At 36.3% G+C, this 17496-nt stretch overlaps 1 protein-coding gene across 3 annotated transcripts in view; it reads left to right on the forward strand.

The window, feature by feature from the left end:
• Positions 1–17054, forward strand: part of FCHO2 (FCH and mu domain containing endocytic adaptor 2) — a 97138-nt gene extending 80084 nt beyond the window's left edge. For all 3 annotated transcript variants that reach the window (XM_083816933.1, XM_083816932.1, XM_083816931.1), the window contains 7 exons: positions 3361–3472; positions 4088–4243; positions 6499–6631; positions 9278–9477; positions 12293–12357; positions 14387–14551; positions 14784–17054. In XM_083816933.1, coding sequence (XP_083673059.1) covers positions 3361–3472; positions 4088–4243; positions 6499–6631; positions 9278–9477; positions 12293–12357; positions 14387–14551; positions 14784–14806 — 854 coding nt within the window. In that variant the 3' untranslated portion in view covers positions 14807–17054. The remainder of the gene's footprint in view (positions 1–3360; positions 3473–4087; positions 4244–6498; positions 6632–9277; positions 9478–12292; positions 12358–14386; positions 14552–14783) is intronic.
• The last annotated feature ends 442 nt before the right edge of the window (positions 17055–17496 follow it).

The following is a 17496-nucleotide window of genomic DNA, read 5'->3' on the forward strand; positions in this document are numbered from 1 at the left end:
AACAGGGCCAGTTCACTGCACCATGTGTGTGAATTAAATAGACCTGGAGAGATGGGAAGGGCAATGCAGATGGCAAAATGACTTTGGGGCATGAGGATACTCTGCACTACTATCTATAGTCTTTTGGCTTTTGCACAATCTAGTGTTTTCCTCACCCCATTTGTTCTGAATAATAGAGAGCTGACTCTTGTCTTGTTCCGTGTGAACTTGTAGGTGTGCCTAATTGTGCGTTTCTTTTATGCTTTAGCTTAATTTTCATTTGGAAAGAATTTATATATATATTAAATTATATATTTTTGCTTGAAATATTTTGTTTTCTTGCAATGTCTTGTTTCATTTAAATGTAATAGAGGATGATCTTTTGATTGGAACACTTCATCCAATAGAAAGGCTTTGTGACGCACCACCAGGTATAGTATTAGAAGCAGACTTACATGTCAACTAATCATTCTAATGCACTGCACCTAATAAAATTGTATTTCTTTTGGAACAAGTTTCTCCAGCTATTTCTGGTGTCTGGCAGATACAAATAGCTAGAAAGTGCAACTTCTTAATGTGTTATATGTTACCAAAATCATCAAAACTTTATTTATCCACTTCTTTGCAGCATAGTCTTCTATTTCTCCAAACATGCTGACACCTGGTCTCGCTTCTTTAGTTTTGCTTTACTGCTTTTATTCAAAAAAAGGGACTACATTTTTACTCTGATGGTCCTTATTCTCGTAAGACAAGTGGGTAAAAACATTTATATATATTCATATAATACAAAGCTTTGAAGATACAGATAGTAAAGATAGTCTTTTTTTAAATATATATATATTTTTGCCAAAACAGCTTAGCCAATGTTAAAATCACCTGAGTCTTTATTCCTGAACTGAACTGAAACCCTTTGGTCAAATTTATTTATTTGGCATTTTTATGACCAATGATAAGAGGTTTTATTCAGCAGTTTGCCACCCTCCTCAACAGTGTCAATGTCGGTATGTGTCAGCACAGCTGAGGTGCTGTTAACTGTGATCAGGACATCAAGGCCAGCTATGCAGGTACTGCAGAACATCTGGACCCTTGAGCCGTGCTGCAGTCTGAGATGCAGCAAGTCCACCTTGGCACAGCTCTATGGCTTCCTGCCCCTCTGAAAGGGTGCAGCAGACATGGAATGCCATGAAGCAGGATAGTGGTGCATTGTATTGTTAGGCTTATATTTTCAGCTGCAAGGCAACAAAACAATCACATGTGTTAGGTTAGACAGTTTTATATGTTTCACTTCATTGTTTTTAAGGAGAATGATTAGATTTCATGAATCATAAAGGGCAATGAAGATGGAGAGCTGTGGAAATAAGTAGTAGTCCCTAAGACACACCTCAGAGAAATGTTTATACATATATATATATTCGCTTTGGTATTACCAGAAAAATGTAAAATAGCCTTGTTGTTACTAATAAATTTCCCTGTTTGGTGAAGAAATCAATGTTTGTCTTTTACTGATAGGAATATAATTTATGTATTCACATTACTCTTGATCTTAAAATATCACTGTAAAGATATCTGCAACACTTTTATAAGGAAAAGATTTAGATACAATTTATAAGTCTGTAGACAATCTGACATAATATGATATAAAAACCTCTTATGGGTTCTGCAGTTGTTTGTTGTTCCATCAAGTGCATAGTTTGACTTAGGTGGAGAATACTTCTGGAGTTCGCTATTTCATCAGACAGAATTTTGTGAATGGGTCCGGTTGTTGTTAACACAGAATTTTAATGCCTATTTGTTTTTTGAAGTCATTATTTCTGCATTCCTAAGACTACTGAAAATGACAGCTTTTATTGCTAGCTTCCATGGAGAGAAACATAACACTGGAAACATGACCTATGAGTACTCTGAAAGAACAAATAAAATTGATCTACTGTTTATATTAAAAAAAAAAGCATCATAACATTTCTTTCATTGAAGAATCTTCTGGTTTTGAACACTTGTGACTAGAGCAGTACTATGCATCTAAGAGGGCTTAAAGTTTGCACTAATACCTTCTCATAGCACAGAGAAGTATTCTGAACGTTTTCATACCTTAGGCAAGAAATCATGATGGAGGGCAAGGTATGAAAGTAGCAGAATTAGACCAGCTCTCCTGTCTTTTACTGTTCTGTTGTTAATACTTCTTTCTCTTATCTCTGTATTTAAGCATAAAATCACATAGTAGACCTTCTGTGAAGAACAAGGTCTCAAATTCCTTTTTGTTTATGAAAGAGCCCAGAAGGCACAGCTGCTATTTTGAAGTAAATAGGAGATTAGTTTGCCATTAGCAATGTTATACAGAAGCATTTTGTTTCTGCTTCACGGTATGAAAATCAAGTTTCTCATTTTGCTTATGACATGAGAAAGACTGTGCCTCCTTTGTGATAGATATATTATGTAATATAAACCATTTCAGCAGTGGTACAAAAAATCAGTAAGATGCTCTCTACTATGCAGCTGCAGTAATAAAAATGATGAAAGTTCCAGTATTGTGGTTTATATTAAGTAGCTGGCCGCACATTGGAAAACACTGATAAAAGTAATATCCCATGACAACCGGTTTTCTCAGTCGTACAGATTTTAAAAAGCCATAGCATGAGGTCTGAGTTAATTTTTGTAGCTATGCATTTCAACTCTGTTGTATATGCACAAGCACCTGTGAAGGCTGATGTAAGCCTGATAATTATTTTTCTTGTGAACTGCTGTATATTTCCAAGTACCTCCAAGGTATTCCCAGAACCCTTACTACAAAAACAATAGAAAACGTAGCAAAATATTTCTCCAGCAATTTCTGCTTGGAAATTTTAACCTTTGTTGGCTGAAGTCGTTAAAAGAATGTTCAACAGTTCACTTATGTAGAGTAATATAAATGTATATGCACTTAAGTTCATACATACTGTAGCTGAATTCTTTGCATTTCCCTCACCATTTTATCATACATTTTTCCATGCAACAAGCATACAGTAGGGTTTGTTTTTTGTTGTTGGTGGGTTTTTTTAAGTATTGTAGTTAATGTCCAATGTCCTTTGGATCTGTTGACTTTGGTGTTATCATTAGCCATTTTAATGCAGCATTCCTCTAGCTCATATGTATTTCCTTGTGTCTGTCCATTTACAATATGTCATATTGATAGTCCTGTTTTCTTAGGCTGCTAAGCAGTGTTTTGGTGGTGTGATTGTACTGTACTATGTCTATATTTTTCTAATAACTGTTCAAGTACCATTTCAGGCCCTACTGTGACCTTGATGGTAGTAACATCTTGTGAAAATGACAGATGTAGTCAACCATTCTGAAATCTATTGCTAAACTTTTATAAATTAAACCTATACACTGTATGTATTCTAGGTGTTTCACGTGGTCCCAGCCCTGTCAGCCTTGGAAACCAGGACACCTTGCCTGTTGCAGTAGCCCTTACTGAATCTGTTAACGCCTACTTTAAAGGAGCAGATCCCACAAAGTTAGTTAAATAGTGAATTGTTTTGAATGTAATAAGTTACAATTTAAAAAAAAAATGTTTATACTTGTAATATTTTGGGGAATATGTATGTGCATTAGAAGGGGTTTTCAGTTTTTTTTTTCCCCGAGTGTAAGTGACAACAGTGGCTCTTTGCTCTCTATTGTCCTGCATCCTGCTAGGAGCTCATATATCCCTGCTTTACAAAAATATGTTCAGTGAAAACATTGAAAATTAGAAAGGTTTTTATCGTAGTCAGCTAGGTGCTACAAGTAAATTTGGGCAGCTCTATAAAGCACCTCATTCACCCTGTCACATCCCTTGCTATGCTAGTAGGCCTTGCCTAAGCATAGTTGTGCCATGTTTTCAAAACCTGAATAATATCCACCAAGACTACTGTATGCTTAACCAGCTGCACTTTTTTCTTCACTTTCATCTGACTGCCAAATTGAAAGTGATGGTACATTGTTACAGTGCCACATTACCCTCATTTAAAATTGACTTTCTGTTTTGAATTCAGCTCATCAGATTGTGCAAGTACAGTGATTGCTTTAAAATCAGTAATTAAAACCATGCAGTTAATGAGTTGCAATAAAACTGATGTTTTCATTCTCCTAGATGTATTGTGAAGATCACTGGTGATATGACAGTATCATTCCCAAGTGGGATTATTAAAGTCTTCACCAGCAACCCATCTCCAGCTGTGCTCTGCTTCAGGGTAAAAAACACAAGCAAACTAGAGCAGATTCTTCCAAATGCACAACTTGTATACAGGTTTTGTATTTTTTTTAATATAATAGTAAACTGTGTGATTTCTAAAATTTCACTTGTTTTATATGTAAATCAGAGTTCTCTTCCATCTCGTTGATTTGCTTAACTGTAATTTAATTCTATGAACTAATCTTGTTTAGCTCAGTTTCTTTCTCCTGCCACCATTAAAAATCTCAGTAAGGTACTGAAATTTATGCTAAATAAAACAGGAGCCATAAGAAATACTTTGCAAAGGTAGCTGTGTTTTTACATGCATTTTATACATGAAATGGTTTAATAACCTATTGGAAAAAAATACTTTTTTTCCCAGTCAAACTATATGAACAATCTAACTAGTTATGAAAGTACAAGATATGAAGAAAAATTAGATATTGAAACTAGGAAATTCTTATGTTGTCATACAAATTTCTTTATGCAGTAACAGTGGTATGATTAAATGATGAAACAGTGGCTTTAAGTAGAAGACAAATAGTAGGAGCTATGCCTAATCTCATTTGTTGGTTACTACTGTATTTTTAAGCTGTATTGCTTCTACAGTAGATTAGAGCCATTACATGGCTATATATATATCAAGTGCATAGCAACATGTTTTGGAGAATTCTTAAGAAAAAAGGCTGGAGGTTGAGTAGAATAAGTGTTGAAATCACAGCATTTTGACTTCTTTTCAAAAAAAAAAAAGGACATTTTTAAAAGCTGTAATTGTTTGTTCCATTTAGAGGAGAAATTATCTGAAAACCTATTAAACACTTCTAGGTGGTACATTTTTAAAAATTACTGAAATAACTGAAACAAACCATATGCATCCATTCTTTCACATTTAATCATTGTGATCATTCATACTTAATGTTTCAGTGTAAAAAAATGTATTTGCTGCTTTTTGACATGATGGTATATACCTGAAATATTAGCAGAACTATATCTGACAATGAATTATACTGAAAAAGTACATTTTGGCAAAACATGAAAATGTCTAATATTCCTATCTGAGTGCTGTAACCCTGCCTCTAACTAGAAAAAATGCATGTAACAGAAACTTACAAAGTTAACTGTATGATAATAATTTAACTTTTCATCATATATGGCAAATGCTATCATTTCTTTAATATTTATTGAGGTGGAATGTTTCAATGAGAGTGACATTCATGGAAACATCAGAATTTATTTTGAATTGCACTTAATTGTGGAGCAGCAGAAGGATTTTACTGTAGATTTAATTTACTTAAATTGTGTAAGGTCCATGTAGTGATAAGTAAGTGTTCATCTATATTTTACTAAAAATGGATGTAGCATGAATTACAATACTATATTGAGAATCAAAGTCAAAATAAATCAAACAGATTACTTGTGTATAAGTCAGTATTCTAGATTCAACCCATTGCAGTAATATTTACTGTGGTCCAGATGTTCATTTTCAGCTTTTGCTTTGCACACACATTCTGCAGACCTCCTTAGCAAATGGATGCAGGTCCTCACTGTATCCACAGAGCTTCAGTGAAGCTTATTGATTGTTAAATGATTTGTATTTTGCTTCTGAATCAGTATTCTTAAAAATTTCATCCTTATTCAAAATAAACATGATGCAACCAGAACTGAAAATATTCTTGACCTGCCAAACAGGTTTTCATGCTCCAGTAGCTCCAAACCAGCATTTTGATCATGCAGTCATGTTTGCTCTTAACTACATAGAGAGATGATATAATAAATTGCTTCATAGATTGAATATAACTATGAGTACCTAAAAGGCAATTGTTTATAATAATTTGAAAATTGTTTTTAATGGAAAAACTTTAGAAAGCTTATGCTTTCTGCAGATGTGAAAGTATAGTAACACACATGTAGCAGAAATCTTAGGGATGCTATAACATAACCAAAATTAACTACGATTTTAGGTCTTACTCCAAATTGGATAACATTCCTTTTCAAAGACCCTTTGTATCCAGACCTCATGCACATCCTCATGGCACATCCCCATGGCACCTGCCAATATTGAGTTTATTAAATATAAAATCCAAGACTAAATCTCGTGGTGTCAGTTGTCAGTGGAGAAAACTCACTGCTCCTTGAATGGAAGGAGAATTTTTACTAGATACAACAAGCTGATAATTTTCCTTAATATTAAAAAGGTATAATTATGTGTCATAAAGCAGTATAACAAACTCTTGCTTGAAGAAGGGAAAGGATCTAGTCTTAGTTATTAGACATGCAAAAAAGAACACTCAGTGTTGCATTCTCAGTCCTACCTTTCTTTTTCTTTGTAGTGATCAGTCACAAAGTGATTCCAGTACTAGGGATTTTTGGATGAACATGCAAGCTATAACTGTCTACCTCAAGAAGTTATCAGAGCAGAATCCATCTGCATCCTATTATAATGTGGATGTTTTAAAGTATCAGGTAAACACATTTTTCCCTTTGGAATTTTTTAATGAACTCTGGCTGATTTCTTATCTATACAGAATTTATAAGGGTTGTTCTTTGCCTGATAGCATACAGATGAACTGTCACCCTGCATCTAGATCAGTTCTGGGTATGTCACTGTTTCCAGTCCATAGGGTCTGCCCAGGCTGAGTGCATTCCTGTTATGCCTTCATGTCATTCCCTTGGATTCCCTTGAATTCATGACCTGTTTCAGCTTGCTCACACCTTACTCCAATTCAAGTGTGAAAACTTTGAACACTGTTTCTTTAGGTATTTGTTAGCAAAGTCTTAAGTTTTACATGAATTTAGGCATTTTTCAGGTATTTGTTTGAGTTTGTAATTCAATTGCATTTGCTTTTGTAATTATTTTATTTTTGGATGCTGTATCAGATGTAATATAAGAGAGTGAGTGATGTTCTGACCCCTCAGAAAATATGGAACAGCTTATCCTGGAAACAATCCTAGGCACACAGAGGACAAGAAGGTCATCAGGAGTAGTCAGTATGGATTCAGTAAGGGGAAGTCATGCTTCCCCTTACTTGATAGCCTTCTGTGATGAAACAGCTGGCTTAGTAGATGAGGAAAGAACAGTAGATATGGTGTGCCTGGACTTCAGTAGGGCACTGTCGCCCATTAGATCATCATGGAGGAGCTGGATGAGCAGACAGTGAGGTGGTTCAAAAACTGGCTAACAGCCAGGCCCAGAAGGTGGTTATCTGTCGTGCAAAGTCCAGTTGGAGTATCCTAGGGGTCACTACTGGAACCAGCCCTGCTTAAGATCTTCATTAATGATCTGGAGGATGGGGAAGATTTTGCCATCAGCAAGTTTGCAGATGACGCAAAGCTGGAAGGAGTGGCTAATAGGTCAAAGGGTCGTGCTGCCATCCAGAGGGACCCCAGCTGGCTGAAGAAAAGGGCTGACAGGAACCTCATGAAGTTCAACAAAGAGAAGTGCAAAATCCTGCGCCTGGGGGGGAAATAACCCCAGGCACCAGGACATGCTGGAGCCACCCAGCTGGAAAGCAGTTTGTTGGAAAAGACCCAGGGATCTTGGTGGACACAGCTGAGCATGAGCCAGCAGAGTGCCTTGCAGAAGAGAAGGCTGGTGGTATCCTGGGCTGCATTTGGAGGACTGTAGCCAGCAGGTCGAGTGAGGTGATCCTTCCCTTCTACTCAGCACTGGTGAGGCCACAGCCAGAGTCCAGTTCTGGGCTCCTCAGTATAAGAGAGACATGCACACACTCAAGAGAGTCCAGCAAAGGGCCACAAAGATGACTCAAAGAAGGGACTGGAGGATCTCTTCTGTGACAAAAGGCTGAGACAGCTGGGATTCACTCTTCAGCCTACAGAAGATGGGGGCGGGGTAGATCTTACCAATGTTTATAAACACCTGAAGGGAGAGTGCAAAGAGGACGGAGACAGGCTCTTTTTAGTGGTGCCCAGTAACAGGACTAGAGGCAATGGGAACAAACTGAAAACACCGGAGGTGTCACCTGAACATCGGGAAACCCTCTTACTGTGGAGTCTTCCTCCTTGGAGATACTTCAAAGCTGTCTGGACATGGTCCTGGGCTTACTGACTCTAGGTGGCCCTGTCTGAGCAGGGGGGTTGGACCAGATGACCTCCAGAGGTTCTTTCCAACTTCAGTCACTCTGTGATTCTGTGGGATGTCAACCGAAGACCTTCATGAAAATACAGAAATGACACGTTCATCTGAATGGGAGAACAAGGATTTCCTAGGCCTGCCAATGCAGCTGTTAATACCAATGTAGTTTTCCACATCCTCTCAGTATAGTTCAAAATATTGCCATACTGAATCTATAAAAAGAATGTTAGATTCACAGAAAAACAGAGGAAGAATCACAGAAACCCTAAGAAAGATTGAAAGAACAGAACTGTTCTTTGGATTGCAGAAATGAGCACTGTGGAAAGAGGAGTTGTGAGGCCTTTACCACTGGAGAAAAGTGAGGCATTGGCATGCAGTAGCCATGGCAGATGGAAAGAGTCCTGAGTTGCGAAGGAAAGGGAAGACAGGGCACAGGGAAATAGAAGGTTCCTCAAGCAGATGAGGAAGGTGGTAGGGGTATGCAGCAGGGCAGCAGCATGAGCTCAACCACAGAAGCAGCAGCTTCCAGCTCTCCTATGCCAGGACAACAATGCTTTTAGTATGTAAGAACTGTTTTGCTGTCTGCCTGTCCAATGACAGGTATTCTCTTTTGCTGCTTGCTGCTTGGGGAGCTGAACTGATGTGGTACACAATTGGTAAGGATGTTTGCCACTGGTAACTTCTGTGAGTTAGAGAACAAGACTAAAACAAAACTATTTGGACTTAAGAAAGCCAGAACAGGAAAATGTCTCATGGGCCACAGTGAATTTAAAGCATCGTTTAAAAATAATTTATTTTAAAATTAAAAGAGTGGCAATTACTGTAGGCTGCAACAGTCTATAGAATTCTGAGATCAAAGGCTCAGAGGTCGATTGTTCTTCTGATCTTTTGTCACGATTTATAGTTATACTATAGTTGTACTCATTACCATCATTCCATAATTCTGCCCAAAAGGGTAGATATTGTAATTAAGCCGCTTTCAATGTGTTTTTTTGTTTGGTTGGGTTTTTTTACAGGTATCTTCAAATGGCATCCAGTCCACTCCCTTGAATCTTGCAACTTACTGGAAATGTAATGCTAGCACTACTGATGTGAGAGTGGATTATAAATACAATCCAGAGTCTATGAATGTGCCTAGTATGCTGTCTAATGTACAGGTTGTGGTACCAGTAGATGGAGGAGTAACAAACATGCAGTCGCTTCCACCTGCAAAATGGTAACATTAATACTTTTTTTTTCTATTATTTTAAGTTCATTTCATTGTATTCATTAGGGTCATAGCCTAAAAAATTTCATTGGAAGAAATAGTCGATTTTTTTTTTCTCTTAATAAAGTGCATAGGACATTTTCTGGTCCAAATAGACCATGTGCAGCCAATTCATACAGACTAAAATGAAACTATATTCAGCCATTCCAACTGTATAATAATACAGGTCTTCACGAAATTTCCAGTGTTTTCTTTTGGTCCAATAGACAGGATAGTTATTCTTAATAACATGATTTGCAGCCAGAATCTCTTAATGGTTAAAAAAAAATGTTATATAGATTTGTGTGTGTGTAAATATATCCATGTATATGGATTTGTGGTGGTTTCACACTGATGGCTAGCTAAGCTCCAGCACACTTCTCTCTCACTCTCCTTGCTCAAAAGAACGGGGGAGAAAATATGATGAAAAAAGGTTCATGGGTTGTGATAAGGAGCAGTTTAATTATAGAAAAAGAAAAACAAGCAAAGGACTCACAGAAACAAAAGAAGAAAGCAATTCTTGTCTACTTCACATCAGCAAGCAATGTTCAGCAACGTTTTCGGAAACAGGGTCTCAAAATGTGTAGCTTTTACAGGGGAAGACATACGCTGTTATAACGAGTGTCCCCCTCTTCTTCTTTCCCTTCCTCAGCTTTTGTTGCTGAGCACGACATAACATGGCGTGTCACATCCTTTTGGTCAGTTTGGGCCAGCTGCCCTGGCAACGTCCCCTCCCCTCCTCTTGCATATGCCTACCCCAGCCTACTGGCTTTTGAGGGTGGAGGGTTGGAGATGCTGTGCCAGCCTTGATGCTGTGGCAGCACTGCCAGCACTAGCCAAAACATTGGTATAGATGTTGTTCTAGCTACACATGCAGAGCACAGCACTGTGTGAGTAGCTGTGGGGAAACTTAATTCCATCCCAGCCAGGCCCACTACAACTTGCACTCCTTATTCCATAAAGTTAGTGTCACGCTCAGGTTCCACATACATTAGTATTTTTTGTATCCTCTGATCATTGTTACTTGCAACATACAGATTTATACTTCTTGAGTATTTTAACTTAAAAATTAGCGTCTGATTTAAATTGTTTTAAAAGATAACTCAGTAGATGGAAGAGTACTTTATAAGCTATGTAGCATTGTCTCTCAATTCGAGAGTTGTCACGATTATCATCTGACTCACAGCTACCTGCCACCACCTCCTAAGCCTGCAGGCCATTTACAGCAGCACTTGAAAGTGAGACATAAGCCTCAGATTTGTATATTGCTACAGATTTGTGAAAACAAGCAGAGGGTGGTAGGAAAAGGCAGAGAAGTACATGCATGAGCAAAACGTGACCAGAATTCAGCCACTGCACCTGTGGTTTGGTAACATTAAATTACTTGCCCAGGTATAATATAATTCCAGGATGTTTACTTCCAAGGGGGTCAAGAGGGTCTTTTCAGCTGAGTAAAGCATGAAGATTATGAGAGAAAAGAATACCAAACTTCGTTAACCTTCCTATAAAGCAAGGTTCAGAAGAAAAATAAACTTGATATATTTATCAAGTAGGTTTTGATGTTTCAGAAGGCAGTCCTCTTAAATGTGTTGATAGGACAATGTGGTAATACAGAATGATTTTAAGTGGAAAAAAATCTGCCAAGACTGAATCTTTCTATATTTTCTATTTCAAGGGAGCAAAACTTGTAACCAGATCATCTTAAGCTTTTTCTACTGGAGCAGATTCAGTATCCTGCCTGCACATGACCAGTTTCTCCCTGTCCAGGCTTCTTCCACAAAACCCTTTAATAGTGAAACCTAAGTAAAAACAGGAACCTCTAGTGCTAGGTAGGAAGATTCAACACTTAGTGACAGTTTCACAGCAGATTCGTCAGAGTAGGGGACTCAATCCCAGCTATTCTGCCTTTCAACTAAGCAACCACCCAAAGCTAGAATTTTAAGCTTTGCAAGTTGACAAAAAATAAATACAGTTCTAGTGTTTGTCATGCTACATTTTTGGCCTATTGGGTTGGGCAGTGGCCCGTTGTGCTTTTTTATTTTTATTTTTAATAACAGTTTTGTAATTCTGTCTCTGGCAAATGACTGGTATCATCTGTGCTACTTATGTGAACATTTCATTCCTGTTATACCAATGTCAAAGACAATTTCACACCTATCAGCATTTCATGCCACTCACAGCTTTATGTTGTTAACTTTCCTATGATGGAACAGCTGCTCAATATCAAAATGTCTTATCAGTTTAGAGACTCCAATTTTCAGTGCCCTTTCCTTTCCTGTCCCTGTATATAATCAGAAGTAAATCTGTGTGTCATAAGCTTAAACCATGTGCCACTTTTGCCAACTATAGTTTTATTAGAATGGAAATGGAATAAAATTTATACAGCCAAGAATCTCGCATAGGAGAGAGCAATCAGCGTTGTTCCCATTCAGACCATCACCATCAAGCATAAAAACTCAGCTTTCAAACTGTTTCCAGTGTGTTTGGCCTGTCTTTGCCCTTCGAAGACAAATATTTTTGAGTTGTCAACCTAGGCATAGGACAGTGTTAACTGTATAAAGAGGTGTCATGTACGCATGAGCTCTGCTGTGAACTCAGGTGCAGTGCACTTGTTTGCTTTGTATAGTTTTCCACAAACTTACACAAAATAATCAAGCATTTTCATAAACATCCATTTAGAGATGTAGTTCATACATACGTAGTCTTTTAAAGTACTAGTGTAAATGTACAGAAATAATGTTCTAAAAATTGATGCTTGTAACTAACCTGTAACTTTCTCTTACAGGAATGCAGACCAGATGAAAGCTTGTTGGAAAATATCTAGCATTTCAGAGAAGTCTGAGAATGGAGGCAAGTTGATTTTTCTGTTTTGTTTTCTTCTACAGAAAAATGATAACAATAAAAATGTAATCATTTTAGCCTCTGCATCCTCATGCGTGTATACACTTCATCTCATGCTGTATCCTGTTTACCAGTGGCTGGCAGGGCAGCATGAGAAGCTGAAAAGGCCTTGACTTAGCATAAGCACTGCTCAGCAACAACTGAAACATCTGCGTGTTATCAGCATTATTCTCATCCTAAATTCAAAACACAGAATCATATGAGCTGCTAGGAACAAAATTAACTCTACCCCATCTGAAACCAGCACAAATCATTTAATTTTAAAAGGAAAAATAGTGAACCCCCTTGAAAGCAGTTACGAGCTCTAAAATAGAGTTTAGGTTTAGTAAGGAAATTATTACATCAATGCTATTTGAAAATGAGCAATTATTTGCAGAAAAAGGATCTATCTGTCTTCTGTTTTGCCACACGTTGACAATTGAGATAAAGTAGTAAGAGGTAAGTGGAAGAACTGAAAAAAATAAAATAAAATGCTGTGCTGAGACAGGCTCAACTCTAGATGATTCTTGACCAGCATTTTGAGGGTCTTTGTTTTTGCATACAGCTCTGAGAAAAAAAAAAAAGACTCTGCACATCTGCTCAGAGTGGTAGTTTATGTAGCATTTTGTGAGGTATCAGTAGGTGTCCTCCACACAGCCGCCTTTCCCTGAAGTCTAATTGATGTCACAGTCCTTGAAGCCTTTGTAGTTGCAATGTTTTTTTCTGAATTAGAAAAGTAGGGGCAAAAGGGAAGCATCTCATCCACAAAGCCTCTGTGGAAAAAATGGCCTTGTGGCCCTTGGAAGGGCCTATAGTCCTGTTAAGAATTTAGTGAAGAGCATTATGAAAGCATAGATTTTCCTGTAAATACGTCTGATTTCATATAGGAACTATAAGCCTGGAAAGGGAAGCCCTCTTCAATTGGTGTAAAGGCTGCAAAGTTGTGGTGGTCATTTGAACAAAATCTGAGGGTATTTTAATCTGACAGAGGTTGTTTCTGTAGTCTGGTGTACTTTACCGTTCACTGACCTCACAGTTCTTTGCCATTTCTCTTCCATTTTGATTATGTAGGGATAGCCTTCTCTTTTCTTTTTCTTTTCTAAACCATATTTTCTTTTAAAAGAAAAAAAGCCATACTAAAACATGAATGCAGCCAGATGAAAAACTACTGCACACCTGCAGAGCAGCATAAAATGGACTCCTAGTGATGCAGATCACATCTTGTGTGTTCAGCAGACTTCTGCATATCCCACTGGTTCTACTATATTCCCTTCTCTTCCCACCATCGTTGTTTCCCTTTCTCTTGAGCACAAATACTTAATACTCACAATCCAGTGTTTAAGAGGAAGTAATATTATGCCAGGCTTACAGTTATAGGAACAATAGAAGTTACAGAAAGACTTCATATTAGGACAAATGCCTTGAAGTCTCTTTATTCTGGTGTACAGGGTGGTAAAATGTGTTTTTTGTACAATCCAACACATTATGCGAGTGGTGAATCACAGAGGTAAAACACAACCAACTTTCAAAGCTCTTGAGTATGAGAATCCATTTACCCAAACTATGATATATATACTAAAGAAATGGAATGGACTTTATGGCAAATTTATCAAGTTACTAGCTCTACTCATCAATTAGCTGTTCCTATTGACTAGGAATAGCAAGTTGTTTTAAGCAAGCAAAGGTACTTGACTTTTACTATTCCATTATTTATTATTTAAATCTCATTTTCCCGCTAGACAGTGCAAGAACAAGAAAATGTTAAAGAACTAGAAAAAGGGAGCAGTAGCATGCTTTTTTGAATGCCTTGCACTAGCTACAGAAGTGTATTTTAAAATAATTTTGAACTGTTGCTACTTTATAATGGCACTGAAGTGAGCTTCACCAATGTCTATGACAAATCAACTAAAGTTTTTTGGGAAATGTATTTAATTAAATCTTGTCTATATTAGAAGAATGAGATTTTTTTTTCCTCTTGGTACATTACTGTTTTTTATAGGTTCTGGATCCCTCAGGGCAAAATTTGAACTTTCAGAAGGACCCAGTAAACCAGCAACACTTGCAGTGCAATTCATAAGTGAAGGAAGCACCCTTTCAGGAGTAGATGTAGAGCTAGTAGGCACCGGCTATCGGCTTTCCCTACTTAAGAAAAGATTTGCCACTGGTAAGATGTTGAAATGGTTATGTATTCAAATTAATACATGATATATTCTGTAGTGCTAAATTATGGATTATGAAACTGTTAAACAAGTGATGCATATTTACCTTTCCTTAAAACACATCTGAAAATTGTTTCGCATGTCTTTTGTTTTTCCATAGTTAAACTGCTCACAGGAAAATACTGACAAAATCTATTTTACCTACTGAATGCAAAAAAAACTACCTTTATTTTTCAGGACGGTATATGGCAGACTGCTGATGAACCTGTGAAAGTCATTGGATCAAAGGAGTGCAAGAAGCTCACTCTGCCCCCTCTACTTCTCAAACACTATTTTAACATGCATTAATTTTTTTTAAATGTTGACCTACTTTGAGGCTGAACTACAGAACAGAAAATGCACTTTTGAAAGTCATTTTGCAAACTTTTTATTACTTTAATAGCACTGAAGTTAACTTCAACACTGTCTGTAAATGATCAACTGCAATATTGGGGAAAATTTGTTAAAATTTTAGTAAATTTATATAGAAGTCAAAATGGTAATCAATAGTTGTAATGAAAGTATGAAGTTGTATGTTATACTGTAAGCATTAAACCTTAAAATGTAGGAGAGCAAGTAAGAAATATTTGAGCTTTCCATAAGTAATATCAGATTCTTTAATTGCCAGTTTTTAAAGAAAACAAAGGCAAACTCATGTAGTTCTTCCATCCACTCATGCCATAAAACTATTTGAGTTAGAGGTGTATAAAAATGTAACTTGATTCCCATGTATCATATATTATTAACATCTAAGTTGTTTTATATAGGTGTTTGTTTGTTTATTTTTCCTAAGTGCAATGTGTTATAAAATTGCAAAAGACAGAAGAGATTTACTTCTGCAGTTAGTAAATTTTATGGGCGTTGTGATTGTTTGAATTAATGCTGTAGATTTAATTTATTTTTATATGAATTGCATAACATTTGTGCCTTTAAAAGAAACCTGTGCCTATCCAGTTTGTTATTCATGTGCCTCACTTCCTTTTTCAAAGTTTGGCCCTTCATAAAGAAAGCATGCTGTTTGTATAATACATACAACTTTATAAAAATTCCTTTGACTGGGATTTAAAAGGGAGATCTGCAAAAACTGGAGATTGTTTTAAAAGAGGTTTAAAATACTGGATTACTTCCTCATGGGGTAATTGCAATACATGCAGCCATAGTAAAGGGAGATGCATCATGCAGGACACTGAAATTTTGATATAGAAACTCTAATGTCACCAAAGATGAGAATCCTTAAAAATCACTGAAGATTATAAGAGCACACAGCATTTCCCTTCGCTTTGATTGCAAGTCTTTGGAATTTAAGTGCTTTTGGAATTGTGTGAAGTGAATGTAAACATAATACTTTGGGAGGAATAGCATTTCAGAAGGGTATTTTATGGCAGCAGGATGACAAGTACTGCCATTTTTATTAGCTTAAATTTTATCTGTAACCACCGATTTTAATATTTGTCATCTACTCTTCTTACACAGCCTAAGCACAGGGAAGTGACACATTAGTAACATTTTTTAAGTAAATTTCTAATTTAGAAAATATTTTGTGTTTTTATTATCAAGTGTTTTTTCAATGCAGAAATCAAAAGTATTGGAGCAAAATAATTTAATAACGTGCAAGTGGGGATATTATATGACCATTCACAATACCAGTATCTATTTTAAATTGTATATTAAAACAATACAACTTGCTAGAACTAATTCATGCAGAACCGGTAATAAATTGGACTGCTAAAGCTTTACAGTAAATTAAGCTTTGCAGAGGCTACATAAATTCTAAGGTATACTATACACTTTTGCAGATGAGATTTTCATTATTAGCATTAAGGGGATACTGTACTTTAGACCTGTTTGGAAGAGTATATCTGGCTTTTAATTTGATGATCTTACTGAATGATGAATTTCTAACTAATATGAAATGGTACAGTCAATTTACTGGAATCTTAATTGTAATCTGCTTTGCAATCAAATGCTCTTTAACATGAGTATGTTTTATTAGGAAAACCCAAAACTGTATAGCCGTTTTTAATCAACCGTTACTTTCAATTCTAAGTTAAATGAAGTAGTTATGTTTCAGCACTTTTAAACTAGTCTTCATTCAGGTGATTATACATACATTTGCATTGGGTGCAGGTTACAATTTTGAAGCCATACAAGTTTATGTAGACTTTTTGTAAAGAAATTCAAAAACAATGTAAAAAATACATGTAGCTATCTGATGAAAAAAGAAAAAAAAAGTAGCAAGCTGGTTCTTGCTTGTGTATACAGCAATATCCTTTGTAGCTGCCTCCTAAAAAAAATAATTTGTAAACACAACTCTAAAGGATCTGAATTTTTATGAATTGTTACTACGTCAGACTGTAAATTAGAGCATACAAGTTTATCTTGCAAAAATTGTAAATACTTCTGATTTTTCATAAAATGTAAATTTAAAAAATGTTGCACCCATAATAAACATGTAATATATAATTTAAATACTGATTTATATTGCTTATACTTTTGCACTCAGGGCCACAGAGATACAATACGATAATAGAACAAAACTATGCCTGTATTAAATGTTTGTGAAGTGTTAATTGATTTGCAAGTAATAAGGAGTAGAGATAATATATGATCTATTTTCTATATTTTAAAACAACGCAAAAAGGATGGGTGGAAAGATGATTTCTGCAGAGTTACATCTTTACTAAACTGGAATGCTTGGGAAGATATCTACAATGTCTTCTGCCTTTACTAAATTGGTATACTTAACTATCAGACAAAACTGCAGATACGTTTGTCAGAAAAATCTTGACTTTGTAGACATGTTAGCTTGTAGCTGCTTTCTCTAAATAGTGCCATAAAATACTATATGTTCCCTAACTTCCTTAATAAGCATATATTTTGTTGAGTGCACATGAAAAAAGTCCATGGCGAG

Source organism: Anser anser (genome assembly GCF_964211835.1).
Source record: "Anser anser genome assembly, chromosome: Z".
In the NCBI taxonomy this organism is placed as follows: domain Eukaryota; kingdom Metazoa; phylum Chordata; class Aves; order Anseriformes; family Anatidae; genus Anser; species Anser anser.